Source organism: Vombatus ursinus, unplaced genomic scaffold (assembly GCF_900497805.2).
Source record: "Vombatus ursinus unplaced genomic scaffold, bare-nosed wombat genome assembly UNPS02007612.1, whole genome shotgun sequence".
NCBI classification, from domain to species: Eukaryota; Metazoa; Chordata; class Mammalia; order Diprotodontia; family Vombatidae; genus Vombatus; species Vombatus ursinus.
The window spans coordinates 10,982,424-11,006,904 of NW_020947390.1; the positions used below are offsets into that span (position 1 = coordinate 10,982,424).

General features: G+C 40.4%; 1 protein-coding gene across 5 annotated transcripts in view; it reads right to left on the minus strand.

The window, feature by feature from the left end:
• The window catches only part of EXPH5 (exophilin 5), a 95,228-nt gene that overhangs the window by 14,379 nt on the left and 56,368 nt on the right, over positions 1-24,481 (minus strand). For 4 of the 5 annotated variants that reach the window (XM_027849577.1, XM_027849578.1, XM_027849581.1 and 1 more), the window contains 2 exons: positions 8,062-8,110; positions 347-479 (listed from right to left, as the gene is read on the minus strand). In XM_027849577.1, the coding sequence (XP_027705378.1) occupies positions 347-479; positions 8,062-8,110 (182 nt within the window). Of the gene's footprint in view, positions 1-346; positions 480-4,741; positions 4,816-8,061; positions 8,111-24,481 lie in introns of those variants that run through there. The other variant, XM_027849580.1, reaches the window with a different exon arrangement.

The window sequence follows — 24,481 nt, forward strand, 5'->3', positions numbered from 1 at the left end:
GACTTATAAGTAAATTAGTATTTGCCACTTATTGAGGTATAAATGCTCTCAATGAAAATTCAATTGTAAAGAGCCAGTAGGAGCTGACTCCAGCATATTCTAGGCACACACTTAGTTAAGTGTCTGGGAGAGGACTTGAACTCAGGTCTTTTTAAATCTCACATTGTTCCACATAGCTACCTACCATACTGAAAGTCATAAACAACAATGTCTAGCACAAAGGTCTGCTGATTCCTAATCCATTGAATTTTCTCCCATACTGTATTTGGACACTTACCATGCATAGTACCTTAGAATTTTTTTTTGCAGCACAGGGGTTTATGAAGGCAATTCAGTACAGACTTACCACGAAAGAATTCATTCTCTATCTGGGAAGCATCCCATGGGGGCATACCACTTCCTTCCCTCATTTCTACAGGCTTTGGGGGAAATGCTGTATTTGATGATTCACTGTTTAATGGTGAGTTGTATATTCCAACCTGTGAATTTAAAAGCGAAAAATTGAGATTAACTTTAGGTCTTTCACAAACATACTACTCCACACAGAAGCTTACTGACTTGATTTCTGTGTTAAATGCCTTTTCATATAGAATATTCCAAAAAATATAATTTTTAGGAAATTTTTGGAAAATTCCAAAAGAATTTAATCTTAGATCTACAAAGTAATTTTCCTGACACATTTTCCCCATATACCATGTTTAATGATTTTTTTCTATTTGAAATTGATAATCAGCCTCACTATACCAACATTCACTTTTTTTACTTACTCTTATAATAATAAATACTATTATCCATTACCAACAAAAATAACAGCCTTACTATGGGTCCTTGGGCAGACCACTCAATTTCTAGGAGTCACGTATTTCTTATTATAGGACAACATAATTCAACTCCCTAAGGAGCTCTGAAAATAGGTGCAAAAGTCAGCAAGCATTTATTAAGTGTTTACTACATGCCAGGTACTGTGCTAAGTAGCAGGAATTCTAAGAAAGTCAAAAACGTGACTCCTGCCCTCAAGGAGCTCACATAATAATGGGAGAGACAACATGCCAAAAAACTACATACATACAAAATATGTATGTAATTGGTTGGTAATCTCAAAAGGAAGCTAGCAATCTGAGTTGGGGTATGTGGGCAAATTGGCCTCTTTTAGAAGGTAGAATTTGAATATAGTCTTGAAAGAAGCTAAGGAAGCCAAAGATAATAAGGAAGGGCATTCCAGGAATGGGAGAGAGCCAGTGAAAAGGTACAGATTCAGGAGGTAGAGTGTGGAGCAAATAGGCCAGTGTAGCTGGATTGTAGAGTACATGGAAGGGAGCTAAGTATTCAAAGTATACAAAGGCGGAATAGGAGGTGACATGGTCAGACAGACCTGTGCTTTAGGAATATGAACTGAAGTGAAGAGAGGCTTGAGGCTTGGAGACCAACCAGTAGGCCACTGCAGTAATACAGGTATGAGGTAATAAGGGCCTATGCCAGGAATGACTTTGCAAGAGATATTATGAAGGTAGACATGACAAACTTGGAAATAGATTGTGTGTATGGGATGAGTTCCAGTGAGGAGTTGAACACGACAGTGAGGAGTCAAGGTTACAAGTCTGGGTGACTGAGAGGATCATGTTACCCTCAATAGTATTAGGGAAATTAGGAAGAGGGCAGGGTCTGGGAGGAAAGACGAGTTCTGTTTTGGACATATTGAATTTTGAGATATTTATGGGACATAATTCCTAGACTTCTCATAAGAACTGTGCCCTGAGTACCCAGGCACTGGTCATAAGGTCCAGGAGTAAGGCTTAGGAAGTTTCAAAGGAATGTCAAAAGAACTAGGGACTGAAGGATTAATGAAATAGAAAATGTAACCTGACATAGAAAATGAGTAGGTACAGTTTAGTGAGAACAATGATAGCTGGGATTGTTCCTGTATATTTCCTCACAATCTCTTTGCTCTTAACCCTTCTGGCCTTGTCTTTTCTCATTGTCTGAAAGGGATAAACCCTAGAAGCACCCTATACTCCTAACAGAGTGTAGCCCTGTGTCCGGCACATAAAAGGTGTTTAGTAGGAACTTGTTGACTCACTGACTATAGCTAGTGTAACCCCTGTCCCAAAGTCTGTTGGTGTCAGAGTCTCCTTTTTGGTGGAGATGAAAGCCCTATCCTATGTGTGGGGGTGGACAGAGTTGGTGAGAGACAGAGAGCTTCAGTTCTCTGAATTTCTCCCTTTAGGACTGGTCAAGCTTCAAGTTTTCTTTGAACATTGAGTGCTTTCAACTTTAAGACAGAAGATGGAAGAGACCAACACCACTCCACTCAAATTTAAGAAGTTTGTCTTCTTAGGTATTTACCTGTCAAGGAGGTCACAATCAAATACCTACAGGGCAATTAACATCCTATTAATAAGGAATATTATAATATAAATACAATCCCATTAGACTGTGAGCTCCTTGAGAGCAAGGATTGGGTTGGGGTTTTTTTTGTTTTTGTTTTTGTCTTGCTTTTCTTCGTATTATCAGTACTTAGCACAGTGGCACAAAAAAGGTATTTAATAAATGTTTGTTGACTGACAGACTATGGTCTGGAGATCCTTATTAAGTACCCAAAATCTTTTTAAAAGCACCCCCTTTTGCCTATGTTTTGGGTTTCTATGGTTTACCCCTACTTATCCTAATTCATTAAGGCTGTAGCTACACATGAAAAGAAAGTGAAAACTTGAGTTGAAAATTCAGCAACTCCTTTGGAAAAAATGCTGAAATTTTTGGTCTTAATGCTGGCTTTATTTCATGATGTGAATAATTTGCCATAATGAGGAGGCAAAAAAGAGCCTAAAAAGTGTTTTAGTCAGTAAGTACTTGACTTCTGAAATGACAAGACAGAAGATCCAAAGGCAGCACCAGTTAAAATAAAATCTTGTTCATAAAATCTCGATTAGGAGAATGGTGAAAGATTATGAGGTGTCACCTTATAAAATAAAGAGAAGCAGTATAGAATAAGACCAGTTTAAAGAAAGCTTGGCAAGAGCATTAACTAACCAAACACATTCCGACCGCAAAGTGATGGAACGATTGAGAAGATCTACAAAGATTTTTATGACAAATTCCATTCATCATCAAGAAGAGTAGAAACCACTTCGTCTGGATTTTAACAGCACATTCCTGGATATACTTAGAGAGTAGGAAGAAACATCACTTAAGAGAATAAAGACAGTAGAAGCACTTGAATTAGATGAAGTATATGGAAAGGAGATTTGTGCCGGAGGGACACAGTCATGAACACACTGAAGGGTTGACGACAAGGTATCTAAAACAGAAGAAGATACCAGAGTTGTGGGAAAAAATCTTGCATCTTATTAATACCAAAAAAGGGAACTGTGAGAACATCAACAACCACTGACCTACAGGCCTACTTTTCCATCTATATAAAATTTTTATGAGAATAATCTGTATATACATTTGCAAGAATCCTTGATGAAGACATGAGTAGGAAACATGCAGGCTTTTTATGTGATTTTTCTACAGTAGACAACATCTATACCATCTTACAATTGACTAATAATTGTAAACAAAAAGCTTTTTATTTAGGAGCAAAACATTCCTTTGAAGATTCTCTTCCAAGAAGGTGTCTTCCATGCATACATCAAAGATATGTCAAATTCCTTGAAAGCTATGACAATCCTTGTTCAACATACTCTCTGATCAATAATATGAAGCAATGTATAAAACAGGGAGATATATGCTCTGGTAAGATATTTGGCACTGTCATGGGAGGAGACCAGGGAAGATTCCAAGTTGAATAGGGAATCTCTAGATGATGGTCCCCAAGATGGTCTTGTTAGCAGATAACATTATGTGGGTCACATCAGGCCCTGGAATACCTTAGAGTCTCCTAGAGATATTCATAATTACTCAAAAGAGTTTGATCTAACCATCCACACAGGAAAAATAAGTGGATGAAGAATGCCTGATGTTTGGATCATGAACTGCATTTACATGGACATCAGGGATTCCCTATGGGGAGTGAGGTCCCAATAAAGCTATATTAGAGTGGGGAAAGACTGTAAAAAAAAGAGACCAGAGAGGAGACTATTACAGTAGTCCAGATGAAGAAGGCTATAACAAGGGTCTTAATAAAGATGGTGGGCATGTGAATGGAAAGGAAGATCTAGATGCAAAACATTGCCAAGGTAGATTGATGTGACTTAGAAACTGATTGCATATCTGGTTGGGGGAGGGATATGAAAGAGTAAAAGATAACTCAGATTTTGAGCTAAGAGTTGCTGAAAGGATAAAAAAAAACAGGCAAGTTGAAAGGAGGGGCAAAGATAGGAAGAAAAATGATGATTAGTTCACTTTGGGACAGATTGGATTTTAATTCCTAGTAGTGTATGTAAGTAAAGATGTCCAACAGGCTGTTAGAAATGCAAGACTAGGGCTCAGAGGAGAGCTCAGGTCTGAATATATGTGCTCCATATGGAAGTGATAATTAAATCCACGGTAAAGAATTAGATGAAGAAAGGAGAGAGAATAAAGAGAAGAAAAGAGGAGTGAGGATTGACTTGGGGATATACCTAATACTTAAAGGGACTTCAGAGGTCACCTCATCCAAATCCCTCATTTGACAGAAAAGGAAACTGAGCCACAAAGAGATTAAATGACTTGCCCAAGGATATCCAGTAAGTGGCAGGGCTAGGATTTGAAGTAGAAGGAATACCTCCACAGATATCCCTCCTCCCAGGAAGTCTCTTACCAGTTCTAAGATATTATGATCCTATCAACTCAGACATGACTGGCCAAACATCTTACTATGAAGTAACCCCGGATTCTTTGTCAACTTCTTTGGGCAGCCAAACCTGCTAAACAGATACCAGAGTTCAGGCTTACTGATAATATCACATGCTTTAGGGAAGTCAACAAATTAATTTTAGAGGAATTAGTGTAGTTTTCCTTTATCTTCTCTATGGAAAGATCCCATTTTTCAACCCACTTTATGGGTCCCAAAATATGGCATAAAACCACACTACTAAGTATTGCTGTGCATAGAGCAATGTGATGTTCTCAGGCACCTGGCCACAGAGCCTTGGATTGGTCTTCAGCCAGTGATAGAGAGGAGTGTTTGGCAGGAATTGTTTCTAGCACTTAACATATGCCTTGTATACAGCATGCACTTAATAAATGTTTGTTGAATTGGAATATTAGTCATCTTTCAGGTATTTCCTCTTGAAGATAATAATTATTGTGACATCTTTGTAATCCTGTGGCATTTCCCTTTTTGGCCACATTTTGGTTTGAAGAGAAATTTTGGGAGGGAAGGAGATGTGAAATCACATGAAATCATTCCCAGATAAAGAAACTGCCTCTACCCATGCAAGGTGAGACCTTCTCTGCTACCATAACTCAGAGTTGCCTAGTGCAATAGTGTCAAACTCAAATGGAAACCCAAGTATCCTTGTGGTCCACATATCGACAGTTTTAAAATGTAATATTATCTATGTTTATTATTATATTTTTATTTATTTTGTTCAATATTTCCCTATTAGATTTTAATCTGGTTCAGGCTGCAGTCCGGAGCATTGGGGCCTGAATGCAGCCCAGCTGGTTTGTCATGTCTGGCCTAGAGCATCCAGAGGTGAAGTGACTCAGGGATGAAAGTGATTTGACCAGGGTCGCACAGCCCATACATGTCAGTGACAGGACTTGTGCTCAAATCTTTCTAGTTTTGAGGCTGTTGCTTCATATTCTACACCACATTGCTTCTCAGACCCAAGCAAATAACAAGTTCTGAGTGGGCTGGATAGATTCCAGGCTAGATTTTTAAAAATAATACTGACAATCAACAGATTTTCTTGGTAGTTTAAGTGCTGCACTCAGGTTACTGTTGACAAGTAGATGATATTAAAATACAGTAGCATGTGAGCACTGTAACCTCTCTGAACATCAGTTTCCTCATCTGTAAACTGGGGGGATTGAATTAGATTGCCCATAAGGTTGCATTCAGCTCTAAGTATATGTTCTTATGATTCTATAAATACCATAGAAATATGACCTATTATTATTACTTTGATCCCATTTAATACTCTATGGCATGCCCTGAGACTTCAAGCTGAGTTGGAATGAAAAGGAGGTTCTGCATATAACACTTCCCATACTCTCTCCTCCTTCTCTCTATCATGAGAACTATCTGCTCTGCTCAGAATGATTTAGGGTCTGTTCCTTAGATTACAGGCTTGAAACCCTGGACTTGGGGATTCATTCAAGTTTGTGCCAGCCCTGACTCTGCTTCCCAAATTAGGGGTCCATTTTATTATCAGAGCTGAAGTCATCTAGCAGCAGACAAATAAGGCTTCTATGAAGGAATCCAGGGCCACTGTTGGTCCTATTTGTCTAGACAACAAAGCCCAGAGTCAGGGAGAGAAAGCAGGGGGAGATAAAGAAGAAGGAGGAGGAAGAGAAGTAGAAAAAAGGAGAAGGAAGAGAAGAACAAGAACAAGAAGAGAGGAAGGGGACAGAGAGAGAAAGAGAGAGACAGAGAGAGAGAGAGAGAGATCGGCATAGGAGGCGACGTTCTCCTGTACTTAAACAGATTTCTAAGCAGATCTTCCTTTCTCTGCCTAAATATCTTAGCAGATACTTATGAAGTATTTATAACCAACCATTACATGTAATTTAAGAGATCAAGGATATCAACACATAATTGAAATCCTTAGATATCCCCAAATCCTAAATTTGGTCCATAGTTTTTAACATTTTGGGTTGCAGTGAGAAGACCTTACTGAGTGGGGCCAGGAATAGGCAACATACTCCTTGCTCTCCACTTTTGTGTCCAGACCCTTACTTGGGTCCAATCTCTCAAGCAACCTTTTCTTATCTGAGGGTCCCTCTGAATCTCTCATAGATGTTAACAAGGTACAAAAATAATTAGTTTAGTTTCTTTCCTGCCATATCTTCCATAGCTTCATCACCAAAGGCCTTACATGTGTTTGTCCTTCTCTTTCCATCTCACATGCCACCCCCTTTCAGTTCTTCAGTTCTGGAACCAAGAAATATTCATCTGCCACTGTACCTGGGTGGAGTGTGTCATCTATTGCATGTGGATCTACTCAATCCATTTTACTTTCTGAACCTAAGTTGGCCACCACTCTTTGGCTGTGATTTTCCTATGCTTGTTGTTTTCCTCTATCAAAATATAAGCTCCTGGAGGGTAGGAACTATCTTTGCTTCTGTATAAGCTCCCCAGAGCTTATCACAGAGCTTGGCACATAGTAAACACTTAAATGATTTTCCAGTCATTTTTCTTCTTCCTGCTAATCCTCTGATACATGTACCTATGAAATGGCTAACAGAAAAGCACCAGCTGGAAGAAAGAGACACAAAAATAAGCCTGTATGATCCACTCCAGATTTTCAGCTCCTGACTTACTTCATGGTTAACTGGACTGCTTGTTATCACTTTTAAGTGTTTAAATTTCCTCTTGCATTCCCCACATGCTTCATGCTTCTTTGTGGCCTAACCCTTGAATGGCAGGTCAGAGAAAACATCCTCTGTTTATTCTTACTGATAATAACTACACCTATCCATGGCTTTGAATTTTAACAAAAATTATAATCAGGGGAGCAAAATACTCGCATTATGAAGAGTGGGGTATATCTCAAGTAGCTGAAGACTTCTTCCCAGGAAGCCTTGTTGAGGTGCCAGGAACCAAAAAACCTTAGCTCTTTTAAAGATTCCCAGCAGTTAAAAATAATTCAAGTGGCCACAGGTGATAACTGATATAAACAAGTTGGTTTAATTGCTGAGGCTGAGCATCTTCCCTTTTACAGTCTATTAACTGTGCATTCATTATTGTAGCTAAAAGAGAAACCTACTGCAGCAGGGGATCTGTGGATTCATTAGGAAGAACTGTGCCTGGTAAAGTAAATGTTTTTAAATTGAGCTGTAGGGAATCCTGTTTGAATAAGTAGTTGACCAGGAATAACATCATTTCTGGATAACATTACATCACAGCCCTGACAATAATCTTTACTTTCTGGATTTAAGACAACTCAACATAAAAGCCAGCCGACGACTCACCTCAGGGGTTCCCTTCACAGTGACAGATGTTCTGGGAAAGCCATCATATCTGTGGAAAGAATTTGAAAGTTTCTTTAAAGATGAATCTAGGGAGGAGGTCAGTTATTAAAAGAAAGGCCTCATAGATAACCAAAATATTCATAGAAGCACTTTTTGTAGTAGCAAAGAACTGGAAACAAATTGGATATCTATCCACTGGGGAATAACTAAACAAATTGTGATATGTGAATATAACTTAATATCACTGTGGTGTAAGAAATGACAACTGTGAAGAATAGAGAGGTATGGGAAGACATATGAACTGAATCAAAGTGAAGTAAGTAGATCTAGGAAAACAATATACAAAATGGCTTCAACCACATCAATGGGAAGAACAACAAAAGCTCCACTGCCCCCAAAAATGAATGCTATAGATCAAGCTCGTCCCCAAAGAAGAGATATGAGAATATAGCTCCCTTCTTTCTTGGCAGAAATAGGGGACTTTGCATATGATGTTGGACTTGTTTGACGTGTAAGCTGCCTTTTCTATCTCTTTTTAAAAAAGTGGTTTTTTTTTTCCTTTTGAGACTATTTCACCCAGGCTGGAGTGTAGCAGCCATTCAGGGGCCAACCCCACTGCTAATCGGCATGGAAACTTGGAATTGTTCTGTTTCCAACTTGGGTTGATTTGCCCCTCCTTATAGCTAGGCAGGTGGCCTCAAGCTCCCAAGGGCTCACCTTATTGGTGCCTGACTTAGTCCAGGCACACAACCAGCTTTAGCCCTCCTGCAGCTCAAAACTCCCAGACTCAAATAATTCACTTGCTTCAGCCAGGGGTGGGGAACCTGTGGCCTCGAGGGCACATGTGGCCCTCTAGGTCCTCAAGTGTGGCCCTTTGCCTGAATCCAAACTTCATAGAACAAATCCCTTAGGTTCCCTGCCCCTGCAGCCAGTAGTAAGGACTCCATGTGTGTACACCACACTCAGATTTTTTTTATTCTTTGTTATAAGAGAAGACTCTGGTAGAGGGAGAGGAGAGGGTTATATTGAATAATAAAGGTAATATAAAAATGAAAGACATCAATTAAAATTTAATTCAAAGTAAGATGAACCTAGGATTAACAAGAAGCAAAATAACATTTCATCCTCCTTCATCGATAGAAAAAATATTTTCCCAGAAGTTGTTTTCTAGGAAGATATTACACAATTTAGTACATAATAATATTAATGATACTGATAATAATGAACATTTATTTAGCATCTACTATGTGCCAGACACTGTGCTAAGAATTTGTGGGCCTTAGTTAAAATAATTTATAAATATTATCTCATTTGATCCTCACAACAACCTTGGGAGGTAAGTGTTTTATTATCTTCATCTTCAGTTGAGAAAACTGGGGCAAACACGTTAAATGACTTGCTCAGGGTCACACAACTAGTTAGTATCTGAGGTTAGATTTGAAATCAGGTCTTCTGGAATCCAGGCTCAGCATTCTATCCATTGTGCCACCTACCAGCCTAGTAAATATCCTGAAAAAACCCCAACAAAACTAAAACATTTTGGACAGTTTCCCCATAGTTACTTAGGATGGATAAGATGGATGGTTATCAAGTGTGTAGCAAAGAATGAGTGCATCATAAAGAGCTGGTATGATTTTATCAAGAATAGGCCAAGATGAGTCCTTCTTTGACAAGGTTACTATACTGGCAGATAAGGGGAAATGCTGTAGATAAAATTTACCTGTATTTTAGAGAAGCATTTGACAAAGTTTCTCATGATTTTCTTTTGGACAAGATGGAGAGATGTAGTTTAGATGACAGCACAATTTTGTCCTCTGGGGACCACAGATAATATAGGAAGATTCAAAACTGCTCAAATGGCTGATTTCAAAGGCTAGATATCAAAGGTGTAATTCCAGCTGGGAAGGAGGTTTACAGTAGAATGTCTCAGGAATCTGTGCTTAGAGCTGTGCTGTGTAACATTTTCATCAATGACTTGAATAAAGGCATAGGTGGTATGCTTGCTTATTAGATTTTCAGATGACAAAAAACCGGAAAAGACAGCTAACACTGGTTGAGAGCATTCAAAAAAGATCTCGACAGGTCCAAATCTAACAAGAAATTTAAAAAGATAAATGTAAAGTTCTACACTTGAGTTAGTCAATTTCACAAGTACAAGATGGTTAGATGGTATTTTGAAAAAGATCTTCGGGTGTTAGTAGGTGGCAAACTCAATATGAGTCAACAGCAGGGTTGTTTTGTTTTGAACTAGAACCGTGATCTCATTGGCATGGGGAGCTCCTGAGAAGGAAACCTGTCTACCAAGGCAGATTGACACCTGCTCTGCCACTTATAGTCTTAGACAGTTGCCTAGGGCACTGAGAGGTTAGGTGACATGTGCAATGGGGATATGAGATAGCATGGCTTAGTGGGTGGAGTGATAGAAATTCAGTCTCAGATACTTAAAAGTTGTATAACCCTGAGCAAATCACTTAATCTTTCTGGGCCTCAGTTTCCTCACATATAAAAATATGGGGGTTGGAGTAGATGACCTACAAGATCATTGCTTTTAGCTCTAAGTCTATGACCCTATGATGGTTGTAATTTATGTGATTTATGGCTTCCATGAGGAAGAGTGAGTAGATTTATTTTGGTGGTCAGGAAGACAGAACTAGGAGCCAACAGGGGAAGTTACAAAGAAGCAAATTAAGGCTTGATGTAATTTCTTAAAAATTAGAACTATTCAAAAGTGAACTGGGCTTCATTGGAAGGTAGGGTTTGAAGGTTCCTTGGAAGGGTATAGGTTTGAAGACCCCCATCATTGGAGGTCTTCAAACAAAGAAAGATTTGTTAGAAGGTAAGCTTTTTGAAAGTAGGAATTTTTCATTCTTTGTATTTGTATCTCCAGTACTTACCATAGTGCCTGACATAACAAACACTTAATAAGCTCTTATGGATTGATTGATTGATTGATCACCATTAGTAAAGTATATGTAGAGAAATTCCTTTTCAGGTATGGAGTTAGATTAGATGGGCTTCGTGGTTCCTTCCACTTCCTAGATTCTGAGATTCTGAATGACAAATGTCAGAACCCAGCAGATGCTTTTCTACTGGCACATGTGTTTTTTACACAGGACACTCACTGTCTTTTTTTTTTTTAAGAGATGAATCTGGAATAGATTTTACAATTAGAAATAAGATTTTTTAAAAATAAATTCTTTTGTGGAATCCTTCAGGATAATGTTTTTACAAAGATAGCATATTTATTCCCCCACTAAAATCCTCCCATGATGCTTTATTGTAGCCTCAAATGACTCCTAGGTGCCAGAAGGCAGAAAGGCATCTAGTTACCAATCTTGTGACTGTTATCTGTATATAGCTTGCTTTTATATGTTTGTGTGTTGTCTATCCCATTGGATTGTAAGCTCCTTGAGGGCAAGGAAGGTCTTTTGCCTCTTTTTGTATCCCTGGCACTTAGCACAGTGTCTGGCACACCGTAGGAGCTTAAGAAATGATTGCTGATTGATTGATTTGAGGCCCAGTTTAGTTAGGCTTGGAGAGGGTCCTTAATAGTGAGCAAGCAGCCAAAGACGGATGTTTTTCATCACAGCTACTCAGGAAGACTTCTGTTAAGGCACAGAGAGATTTTAGTCTGGCTCATTGAAGGGAATACTCCAAAATGATGAGATCACAAATCTTTGAGGTATTGTAGATGAAATACAATTTACATTTATTATAGAAGCTTTCTTTGTGAAGGCCCATGGTGTTTTATTCACTCAGCTTTTACTCTCACAGTGGGTTTGGTTGAGCTGAAAAATCATTTGAGAAATTTTCAATATTTGAATACGCAAACAGGTGCCAAATCCAATACTATTTGAAAGTTTGTGGGCCTTAATTACTCAGCACTCTACAGAACTCCAATACATGGATACTATAGAAAATAGGAAACAAACTAATTAAGTCAGAAGAGTTCCCAAAACAGAATTCAGTCATAAGGTAATAGATTTAGAGCTGGAAGGGACCTTAGAAAACACATCTAATCCAATTCTCCCCCATCTTACAGATGAGGAAACTGAGGCCCAGAAGAGTTCAATGACTTGATCAAATCCCAGTCTCTTTCTGCTGTAGAATGCTGCCTCCTGATCTTGAATTCACATCACCAGCTACTTGGCAGTTTCAGTTACACCAAACCACGAACATTGACTGTCAGTCTATGCACTTTATGACCTTAGGTTTTTAATTTTAAAACTCCTGTTATTTTTGATGTAACAGGGCTAGAGTAATCACTGTTTAACTTATTTTTATGGAGTTCAAATTCAAAAGCATAAGTAGAATGAGTACTGTGGTTTTTTACTATTACTCTCTTTGAAATGCGAGTGATGTTAACTATACCTAGAATTTCCATACTGCCTTTATGTCCATTAATTTATGCACTCATTCAATAGTCATAAGACCTTGAATCAGAATACCCGAGTCCAATCTTGGCTTTGCTGTTTACTAGCTATGTGACCTTGGAGAGGTTATTTCACCTCTCTCGACCTCAGTTTCCTCATCTATTAAAAAAGGGCTTTGGAGTAGATGATCTGTTGGGTTCCTTCTAGTCCTAAATGTCTGATTGTACTTGCTGAGTACTTAGTGTACATGAGACACTGCATGCTAGGTATTATGAGGAGTGAAAAAAAAAAAAGACCTAGTCCCTTTCTAAAGAGAATTTATAACCTAATAGGAGAGATAAGATGAACATACAGATAATTACAAACTAAAATAGAATCTGCTAAATGCTATACTGGTGATGTGGGCAAATTACTATAGGAATTTAGGGGAGAAAGAGATCACTTCTAACTGGGAGTAATAGGGAAAGGAACAGAGGAAGCAGCATTAGAGTAGAATACTGAAAAACTCCACAATCAATCAATATTTATTTTGTTGTTCAGTGGTATCCAATTCTTTATGCCCCCATTTGGGATTTTCTTGGCAAAGATACTGGATTGGTTTGCCATGTTCTTCTCCAACTCATTTTACAGATAAGGAAACTGAGGTAAACAGGGTTTGCCCGGGGTCACACAGTTATTAAGTATCTAAGACCAGATTTGAACTTGGGTCTTCCTGACTCCAGACCCAGCATTCTATCCACTTTGCCACCTAGCTGCCCCAAAAATTTATTAAGCAAGTGCTAAAGATATAAATAAGAAAAAGGAAAGACAATTGCTCCCTTCAAGGAGTTTACAATCTAATGTAGAAGATAATAGACAAAAGGAAACTGAGAAGGGGGCAATTGGATTTGGCAGGGGTAGAAGGGATTATTTTAAGTTAAGGACTAAAACGGTAGAAGAATAAGGGGGACAAAGAATTGTAGGGGGCTATCAAGGTCACCAATGAAATAGAAAATGAAATTAGAAAATAATCCTTTAAATACTTTGCTCAAGAGCTATTATTACCATTGGGATCCACCAGTGTTTGAGAACCCTAAAGTAGAGAAAGCAGGCCATCAACAGACAGACCCTGAGGCTCTGGTGAAGTCATTGACTTGTCCTGGGCAATGTAACTCCTTCCTCCTATCAGTCTAGGACTGGACTGGAATGAGGATGCTCCAATGGAACAGTTACAGGAAGGCCTCCATGAACCCTTTGCTCACCCAGGTGCAGGTGGCCATGACCTGGTCCTGAAGCATCAAAGTTCAGGCACCACAGTGCTGGGATATAACACTAGCCTACAGTGAAGGTACTGTGATAGGCTGTGATGTTATTGCTGTCCATTTATGTGCTTTGGACAAAAGGTAGAGAATGCTGGGAACAAGCCTCAGGGAATTGCTATTTTATGTTGTTATATTAGATCACACAATAATATCAAGAGTGGGTCATGTGAAGATTATTCTGGAACATTCCAGAATGTAGATGGTGAGAGAAGTAATTATTTTTCTCTTACATTAACAACCAATTATTAATTAAGGTTTTCCCTTTCTATTTCCTTATTCAGAAATCAACCCCTGTAGGTTAGTCAGCCAGTCTCAGAAGGACATTGCTGATTAGATTGCCCAAATCCTCAGGGTACATGGTTTTCCATCTTGGATGGGACCCCACCCAACTAGAAGACTTACAAACAGAATCTAGTCTAGACAAGATCTTGCCCTTAGGAAATAAACCCCTGTTCTTGAGACCTTCCATTAGAATTTAGGGTGACCCAGCTTTTGAAGGGGAAAACCAGCTAGAATAGTCTGGGTAGAGATGGATTTTTTTGTTCAGATTGCCTGAGGCAGCTAAGTCTCATGATTGGGTCAAGTTCTCAGCAGGAGGGGCTGAAGACTGTTTGCCGACTTCCTCAATAATATGCTTACCCCCTCATTGATTGTTAAACAATCAGAGTTGATTTCCATCCTCAGGTACACTCCCTTTTCCAAAGGCTTTTTAAGCATTCGATGTTTTGCAGGGGGTATTTTTGGTTTATGAGACAAAGACCATCATTTTATTAAATATTTGCTAGCTATAATTAATAAATTGATATTAATTACCCAGAAATTATGTCTCTTGGACTTTTCATTTGTGGAAAACGATTAAATTAAATTAAAGGTGGAAACAAGTGGAATAAAAATGAGCCCTCCCTGTGAGGAGGAGGAGACAGTTTCCATCAGCCCTGCCATGATGAATGGAAGAAGAAAAGCTATCTAACACTTCTCACCTTCAGAGCATTCAAGTTGCTTTCCTGCTCTGAAAATGACCAGAGGCAAGACCTAATATACAAACCCTGAGCCAATGAAGGTCAGAAGAGCTTAATCCTGACTATGTACCCCTTATGCTATTGTCCTATTAGTGATCATGCCTTGCCACACTCCAATCCTGAAGTCCTCATGGGCAGTACGCAGTACCAGCTAGTGTCTGTTTTAACCTGAATGTGGGCTTGCACCACATGGGGAGAATGAGTAGCTGCAGCAGCAACCAGTTAAGGAGGTTGGGTGAAGAGAGCTCTACCCTCTTTCAGAGCTAAGCTACCTATAGCTTAAAAACAAACAAATGTCCCCAAGCACAATAAACTGCTCTATCCTTTTGTGCTACAGGGACCCTCTTTTGAGCTCTGATTATGGAGATCTCCTTTGATTTACCTAGTTTCCAGTTTTACTTCTCAACCAATTAATCAGGGAATTGTTATTTTATGTTGTTCTATTAGACTACACAATAACATCAATAGTAGGCCTTTAGCTCTGACTGCCCGATTGCTTCACTCTGATATGAAAGTGTCCCCTTTGCCTCTGGCTCTTTCAGACTATATTTTGACTGTCCCATTGCCAACTTCTTTATACGGAAGAGAATTGGCTCCTGCCTTTCCCCCACTTAACGAGGGCTCCTCACCCAAAGTACTACACCCCTGAGGAGTGTTAGATGCCCAATACCTCATGCTCTGCCCTCACCCCACCCTTTGCTCTATTCCTGAACTGGGTCAGGCTAGGCAGGACTATAAAGGGAAGGAGCACCACCAGCACAGGCCTGCCTGAGATAATCACAAATAATAAGACTTATTCAGACCCACCCAAGCTGGGGCCTCAACACCTCCTCATCACTGCCCTGACCCTCCCTGAATTGCAATGTTCATGTCTAAGTACTAATTTTTTGAGGGGTAGCTTTATTTTTTTTTTGTTAGAACCAAAGATAAGGGTCCTCTAGGGGTTCAGCAAGAATTCAACTGCCACCTACGTCTCCTCCAATCTTCTTAGGACAGAGAACTGTAACAATGTACCAACTGGAATGAGACAGCATGATAGAGCAGATAAAGAGCTGGCCTCAGAGTAAACAAAATCTAGGGGGCAGCTAGCTGGCACAGCGGATAAGGGCCTGAGTTCATGATCAGCCTCAGACACTTGACCCTTACTAGCTGTGTGACCCTGGGCAAGGTACTTAACCCCTATTGCCTCGAAAAACCAAACAAAAAAAAAAAAGAAAATCTAGGCTCAAAGTCTACTTTTAACCCATACTAACTGTGTCACCCTGGATAAGTCACTTACCCTCTTATGGTCTCAAGCAGTTCTGTAATATTATATGTTCTAGAGCAGGTTCCATTTTCCATTGGCACAGGGAATTTCCTTAACCAATGAATCCACCTGAACAGTGCCTTAACCCTTAATGATCATACCTCCCACAGGATAATTATTACCCATAACCTACTGATTCTTCAACAGCTAGACCAGTGGTATCAAACTGAAATAGAAATGGGGGCCACTAAATAATAAATAAGCATCCCTGAGGGCTACGTACTGACTTAGAAAATCACATATTAGTATTGTGCATATTTTATTGTGTTTTTATTTATTTTGTTAAATATTTCCCAGTTACATTTTAGTCTGGCTTAGGCTGGAATTGGGAGTGGCCTGGCCACATATTTGACACCTTTGAACTAGACCAGGGATGGGGAACCTTCAGCCTCGAGGCCATATGTGGCCCTCTAGTCCTCAACTGAGGCCCTTTGCCTAAATCCAAACTTCACAAAACAATCCCCTTAAAAAAAGAATTTGTTCTGTAAAATTTGGACTCAGTCAAAAGGCCTCACCTAAGGACCTAGAAGGCCACATGCAACCTCGAGGCCACAGGTTCCCTACCCCTGAACTAGATCAACTCTGGGGTAAGAAGAGGCTGTGCTATGATTTATACTAAGTTGACCCTTCAAGGAGTATGCAACCTGGTTCATATATGGAGGAAGGATGAATGGAAGGCCATATTGTGAACCAGGTATAGCCATTATGAATGATGTTATCTAGACCTGCTAATGTCCTCAATGCAGTATTGCAGGGATTTATGAATAGTACCTTTGTTTATCTACTTGATAATTTTTTTTAGGCAATTGGGGTCAAGTGACTTGCCCAGGGTCACATAACTAGTAAGTGCCTGAGGTCAAATTTGAACTCAGGTCCTCCTGATTCCACTGTGCCACCTAGCAGCCCCTACTACTTGATAATTTTTCAAAGAACCTTTGAACCAGACTTGTGATTTTACAGTTATGCAGAACTCTCAGTGAGGAAATTCCTATTTCCAAAGCTGATCTGCACCTGTTCTGTGAATTATACTCTTAGAGAGTGGTCTGGCTCAGAGGTGCCAAGGCTTTATCCTGTGGGTCACATGCCAGAGTGCAGCCTGAACCAGATTAAAATGTAATTGGGAAAATATTTAACAAAATAAATAAAAATACAGTAGAACGCAGATATTAATACAGATTTTTCAAAGTCAGTATGTGGCTACAGGGATCCTTATATATGGTTGAGTGACCCTATTTCTATTTAAGTTGGACACCATGGTCTAGAGTATTGAAAGGCTTAATGATTTATCTAGGACCACACAACCAGTATGAGACTTGAACCCAAGTTATCTTGATTCTGAGTCTGGGTTTTTATCCACTATACCATACTATCACCTACTTAATGATACTGTATATTCTCAAGAACTGGCCCAACAGGCCAGGGTGGTAGTGCATGCCTTTAATCCCTGCTCCCAGGGAGGTAGAGGCTGGTGGATTTCTTGAGCTCAGGAATTCTGAGCTGCAATAGGTTATGTCAATTTGGTATCTCAACTAAGTGTAGCACCAGTACAGTGAGCCCCAGGGAGCTACCAGGCTGCCTAAGGAGGGGGAAACTGGGCCAGGTTGGAAACAGAGCAGGCCAAAGCTCCTTTTCCAATGAGCAATGGGGTCTGACCAATGAATCATCACTGCACTTTCAGCCTGGGCAAGATAGAAAAACCCAGTTTAAAAAAAAAACAAAAACTGACTCAAATACGATATTGACTTCAGTCAGAGAGGGAGGACAGTTGAGCTAGAAGGTATTGGCAGCCTCTAATAGCCCTAATGAGGGTATCAGTCTCTTTTACACTGAGAGTGGCTGCAGGCAACATTTAGAAAGCAGACAGAAGTCCAGGCCTCTGGGTAGGTATTCTGAACTAGCCTTTTAATTGTGGCTGTAGATCTGACTGTACTGACAGGAATGAATGCAAGAGAACTAGGTCAAACCTTTGTTTCTCTACTTGTGACTTCTTATGTTATGTGTGTCCTTGTGTCCTTAAGCTAGTGGGTATACAGCCTGAGGCCTAGGCATAAAGTCTGCTGAAGAGCTGGATCATGATAAATCTTGAAAACTACACACATCTAGACAGTCCCAAAACTTAGTCAGCAAGCATGTGGAAGGCATTGTACCAGGTGTTTGGGGTACAAAGACAAAAGTACCTGACCTTAAGTACCTTACAATCTAGCTGGGAAAGAAAACACGTACATAAATAAGTACAAACAAGATAGATTCATGACAGTTTTATAGAGAAGGTATTGGGAGCTGAGGGGATCAGGAAAGGCTTTATGTAGAAGAAGGCATCTGAGCCTTGAAAAGAATCAGTAATGAGGCAGTGGAATATAGTCTAGACATGAGGGACAGCTAATGTAGAAGCATGAGAAGGGAAATGAGGTGCCCTATGCGAGGAATGGGAAGAAGGTCAGTTTGGTTGGACCATGGTGTATGTCAAGAGGGATAGGAAGTGTGTAATTAGGCTGGAAAGGTAGGATGGTAGCTGGGTCATAAGAGCTTCAAATGCCAAACAGAGGAATTTATATTTGATCCTCGACATATAGGAAGCCATTGGAGTTTACTGAGTGACATGGCCGGATGTATGCTTTAGAAACATCACTTAGGAAGTTGTGAAGAGGATGGATTAGGCATGAAAGCTAATTGGGAGGCCATTTCAATAGTTCATGTAAGAGTTAATAAGAGCCTGATCTGGGCTAGTGGCCATGTGAGGGGAGAGAGATAGGGATGGATCAAAATGCTGATTACAGAAACAAACATATGGCAACTGATTACATATGGGAAGTGAATGAGAATGGAGAGTTGAGGATGACACTGGAGTTGCAAATTTGGGTAACTAGAAGGACGAGGTACACTCAAGAGTAATGAGGAAATTTGGAAGAGGAGTGGTTTTGGGGAGGGAAAGATACTGTTCCATTTGGACATGTCAAGTTTGAGAACTGTACATGAAGTGTAAGTATAAATTTGATTGTGAGGAGGTTGAGTTTTGAGGTCATACATTCTTCCACCCCTGAAAAATTCACAGGGGTAGTGTGGTGCAATAGAAAAAGCACTGGATGTGGGGCCAGAGGCTCTAGGTTCAAATCTCAGCTTTGTGATTTTGGGAAAGTTAATTTCATCTTCTTGGGTCTCAGTTTCCTTACTTATAAAGGTGAGGGAGTCAGACTCAATGACTTTTAAGGTCTCTCCTAGCTCTAAATCTTTGATCCAATGACTTCAGCCCCTCGTGGGATAAAGTAAGTTTCATGTTAATTGTCCTTCACAGTATTATCTCCAAAGAACCCAGTACTGAGGCACCATTTGCACAGACCACGAAAACCTGGAACACCTCTATATAACCCACCACTCAATTGGTACCATGAGTACCGGCCACTCTTCTTCTTTCAGTATTCATTTTGTGTACACTCCTAGGCCACAGAACTAATGATGCTATAATAATGAGTTATAATGAAGTCAACAGTCTCTGGAAGGCTGTACTTTTGCCCAACCTTTCTCAATATATTCCTGGCCCCATAGAAAGCACTGACCACCCCCTAGAAATGTTGCTGTGACTTTGTGTCAACTAGACTTCATGACTCTCATTCACAGGAATAATTCTACCCAGACTCTAAAAATTAATGCCATTCATAGCCTCTCTGAGGTTATGAGGTCCAATTCCTACCAAAAGCATGAATCCTTTCCATGACATCCCCAATAAATGTTCAACCAACATCTTCCTGACTACCTTAAGTGAGATGGAACTTGCTACTTCATGAGATAGACCATTCCATTTTTGCTCAGCTCTAATTGTTAGGAGCATTTTCATTAAATGGAGACAACATCTGCCTCCCTACCAAGGCAACTTACCCAGGGCACAATGAGAGCTCATAAGCCCCATATCTGGCTGTTCCAATAAATACTAACATTGCCCAGGAATACATAATCGGAGCAAGTTGCTTGCTTCACTAAGTCCTGATACTGCTTCCAGCTCCTACCACTTTCCAGATCTCTGACTTCTCAGCTTTGGATGCGGCTTTTGTTTTCTCCCTTGTATATTATATATCACACCATAATTCTCTCTGCTTTCTGGCTCAGACCACACCCTTCAGTTCTTCACTGAATTGTGACTTTCTGCTTGCACTGAATCTTGCTAATCTGGACTGGAGAGCTAGAAGGAATGACTCTGAGTCCTTCGAAGTCCTAAACTTGCCTCGGTCAACTTCTTTGAGCCACTTAGCAAAACTCAGAGAGCCTAGACAGATGTTACCACCTCAGAGAGGCATCCTGTACCACCTGTAAAGCTACCCCAGCCTACTGCTGCAGGCTCAGTCCCTACAAAAGAAAGATGAGAACTGTACATGAAAAGCTATAGAACAAAGCACTGTCCTTGTGATAAGTGCCATAAGAAGAGCGCCACGGATGCAGTCTAAGAGTTCAGAGGGAGAGACCGTTTCTAGCTCAGGGTATCAAGGAATGCTTCATGGAGGAGGTAATTGAGCCAAACTAGGAAGAATGGGTGGGATTTTGACGTTCAGAAATTGGAGTAGAGGGGTATTTCAGATAGGAAGGAAGGAAAGAAACATTTGTTAAATGCCTACTATGTGCTAGGCACTATGCTAAGCACTTCACAAATAGTATCTTATATGATCCTCAAAACAACCCTGAGAAGTAAGTACTATTATTTGTTCCATTTTTTACAGCTGAGGAAACTGAGGCAAACAAAGGTTAAGTGACTTGCCTAGGGTCATGAGGCCAGAAATGTCTAGTCAGGATTTGAACTCAGGTCTTCCTGACTCTAGGCCTAGCCCTCTATCCACTGCACCACGCAACTTCCTCTCACTGGATAGCAGAGCAAAGTCACAGAGAGACAGAAAAGGATGAAATGCCTCCAGGGAATGGCAACTAGACCACTTTGGTTAGGAGAGTATCAGGAGCTGTGAATGAAAGGTAGACAGTTGAGCTGTGGTAGAGGACCAGTGTTCTAGAAATGACAGTGGGGACCAAACAACTGGGAGGCTGCTCTCCATCCATTAGCCTGGAGAGTAGGAGATGTTCTGTTCGACTCACTATACCATGGAACCTTTATATTATGAATAAATGAATGAGTGAATGAAAAGAATTTATTAAGCATTTAATATTAGCCAGGCACTGTGCTAAGTGCTGTGACACCCTATAATAACAACTCATGTTTATATAGTCATTTGAAGTTTACTTTCCTCCTAGTGATTCAGTAATCAGTCAACAAGCATTTATTTTATTTACTATATGCCATGAACTGTGCTAAATACTGAGGCTACAAAGAAAACATGGTCCCTACCCTCAAGGAACTCATTCGAATGGGGGAGACAACATTCAAAAAATTAGACATATAAGATATATACAGTGTAAATGGAAGAAAATCTCACAGGGAAGGCATAAGCCGTGTGTGTGTGTGTGTGTGTGTGTGTGTGTGTGTGTATGTTTGGCATGTGAGAGGAGAGAGACTAGGAAAGATCTTCTGCAGAAAGTGGGATTTAAGCTGAATTTTGAATGAAGCCCAGGAAGCTAGGAGGCAGAGATAAGGGGGGAGAGCATTCTAGGCATGCGGAATAGCCCCATGAAAAGCATGGAGAATCACGTGTGAGGAACAAGAAGCCAGGAGAACTGCATAACAGAGTACATGATGGAGGGTAACGTATCTGGAGACTAGGAAAGTAGGAGGGATCCGGGTGGTCAAAGGCTTTAAATGCCAAGCGTAGGGTTTTATATTTCTTCCTGGAGGAAGTAGGGAACGACTAGAGTTTATGGAATGGCAGGGGTGGGGGAGGGGGAGGAAAGGGGGTGATATGGTCACACCCGATGTTTAGGGAGATCACTCCGGACGGCAGCTGTGTGAGTGGATAGACGGGGCCCTGTATGAGAGATGCTGTGAAGGTGACAATCACAAGACTTAACAACAGATTGGACATGAGGGGTGAGTGAGAGGAGGGATATTTAGATCTGGGAATCACCTGTGTAGAGATGATCACTGAACCCCTGAGAGCTGATAAAATCACCAGTCGAACAATTACAGAGGGAGAAGAGCATAGGGCTTACAAGAAAGCCTTGGAATATCCACCATTAGTGGGGTTACCTGGATGAAGATCCAGCAAAGGAGGCTGAGAAGGAGCCAGAAGAAGTCAGGGAGAAAAGCCAGGAGAAAGCAGTGTCATGAAAACCTAGAGAGAATTCTGAGAGTATGTAGGAGAGGACACTCAGCAGAGCCAAGAGAGCTTAAGAAAGAGGAGGACTGAGAAAAGGGCATTAGATTAAGAGAACATTACTAACTTTGGAGAGAACAGTTTCAGTTGAAGAATGAGGTCAGAAGCCAGATGGGAGAAGTTTCAGAAGCAAGTGAGAGAAGAAATGGAGGCACCAATTGTGGATGGCTTTCTCAAGGATTTTAGCTGAGAGGGAAGGAGAGCTATGTCAGATCAAGTAAGAGTCTTTTTAAGGATAGGCATGGGGAGGCATGGGTATGTTTGTAGGCAGCCCAGAAGGAGCCAGTTCATAGTGAGAGATTAAAGATTAAAGAGAGTGAGGATGATAGAAGCGGCAATCTGCTTGAGAAGATGGGAAGGTATCAGATCAAGGTCTTGACAAGGAGGGCCACTTTAATGAGAGATAGGGGTGAAAGAGTATTGGGGCATAGTGGGGGACAAATGTTGGGGGAAGAAGTCTGAGTGATATGAGGAGGAGGGAAGATGAAGGGGCTTTTGCTAAATGGCCTCATTTTTTTTTCAGTGAAGTATTAGATGAGGTCTTAGTAGGATGAAGGAGCATAATAGGGGTGGGGAGGGATTGAGGAAGGATGAAAAGGTTTTGTTTAACCTCTCTTGTGAGTGGGATAGAGAATCAATTAGGGAGATGTAAAAGGTTTGCTTTGCTGTAGTGAGCACCCAGTTGAGATTATTTAGCATATATTCAGAGGCAAATATTAAAAGTATTATCCCCATTTTATAGATGAAAAAACTGGGGATCAGAGAGTTTAAGTGACTTGCCCATGTGATCACTACTATCACAGCAGGGATCCAAATTCAAATATCCTGACTCTAGGTCCAGAACTTTCACTGTGCCACGTTCCTTATATCTCTTCCTTCCCAAACTGCCGCTGTGCCTCGTGTATAAGTGGACGTCAGACCTGGGACAAAGAGCAGCTTCAAGGAAAAATGCTGCTTCTTTCTAAATGTGCCGGATTCTTTTTATTGCCTGTGCACAGGGGCTACCAATGTGTTCCAAGGAGAGAAGCAGACAATAGGGAAGGGAGTCAGGGTACCCCCAGAGAAGCAGAAAGAGATTTCAGGAGGATCTTTTCTCTTCTCAGATAAAGACTGGAGGTTTGAATAGTTTCTAGCCTTTTCCCCTTCTTTTTGATGATGTAACTAGGGTTCCTAAAAAGCTGTAGTTTATTTCCCCCATAATCTAAGAAGAGTAGCATAAAAAAGGCTAAGGAAGTCATATAGCCCTTCTGAAATGTCAGTCTCCTCCTTGTCAAACAGGGCTGTTATGAAGTTCAAAAGGATATAAAGCACTTTTCAAACTTTAAAACAATATCACCATCATAATCATCATCATCATCATCATCATCATCAAACAGAGGAAGGCAGCACAGTGCAATAAATCTAGCACAGAGGCCCCTGGTTCAAATCCTTCCTCGGTATCCCACTATGTGTATGAGCATACACAAGTCTCTTATCAATAGTGCGATGTGGTAGAGACAGTTCCAGATTTAGAGTAAGAGGCCTTGGGTACAAATGCCAGCTCAGCCACTTACACTTCATATGAGCTTGGGCAGAATCCCTTCTCTTTGGCTCTCAAGTTTCCTCATCTATAAAATGAGAGAGTCAGGTTAAATGGCCTCTAAAATTCTTTCCAGCTCTAAGTCGATGATTTTGCAATCCCTGGGCTTAGGCTTCCTCAGCTGTAAAATGAAGAGGTTGGACCAAGGGTGGGAAACCAGCATCCTTTGAATTTGGATTCAAATTTTAAAATTGGAGTCAGTCAAAAGGCCGCACTTAAGGATTTAGAAGGCCACGTGTAGCCTTAAGGCCGAAGGTTCCCCACCCCCCGGTTTGAACTACATAACCTCTGATTTCCCTTCCCATTCTAAACCAATGATCCTATTAAAACAGCTTTTGTGTAGGCTGCACTAAATTCAACATACATCTAATTTACCCAGACTGAGAAAACTTGGTGAGAGTAAGGTAAGGGAAATGTAAACAGAATGTATTTTATTTTCTCTAGATTAAAAAACTAATGTATGGGTATAGTTTAGCGGATTAAGTACGGGATTAAAAATAAAGATGAGATAATTTCAAGAGGAGCTTGGGAAACAAAGAAGAGAAGCTTTGACCCTCGTGCAAACAAGCATATTCCCTAACCAACCAGTGCTGACCT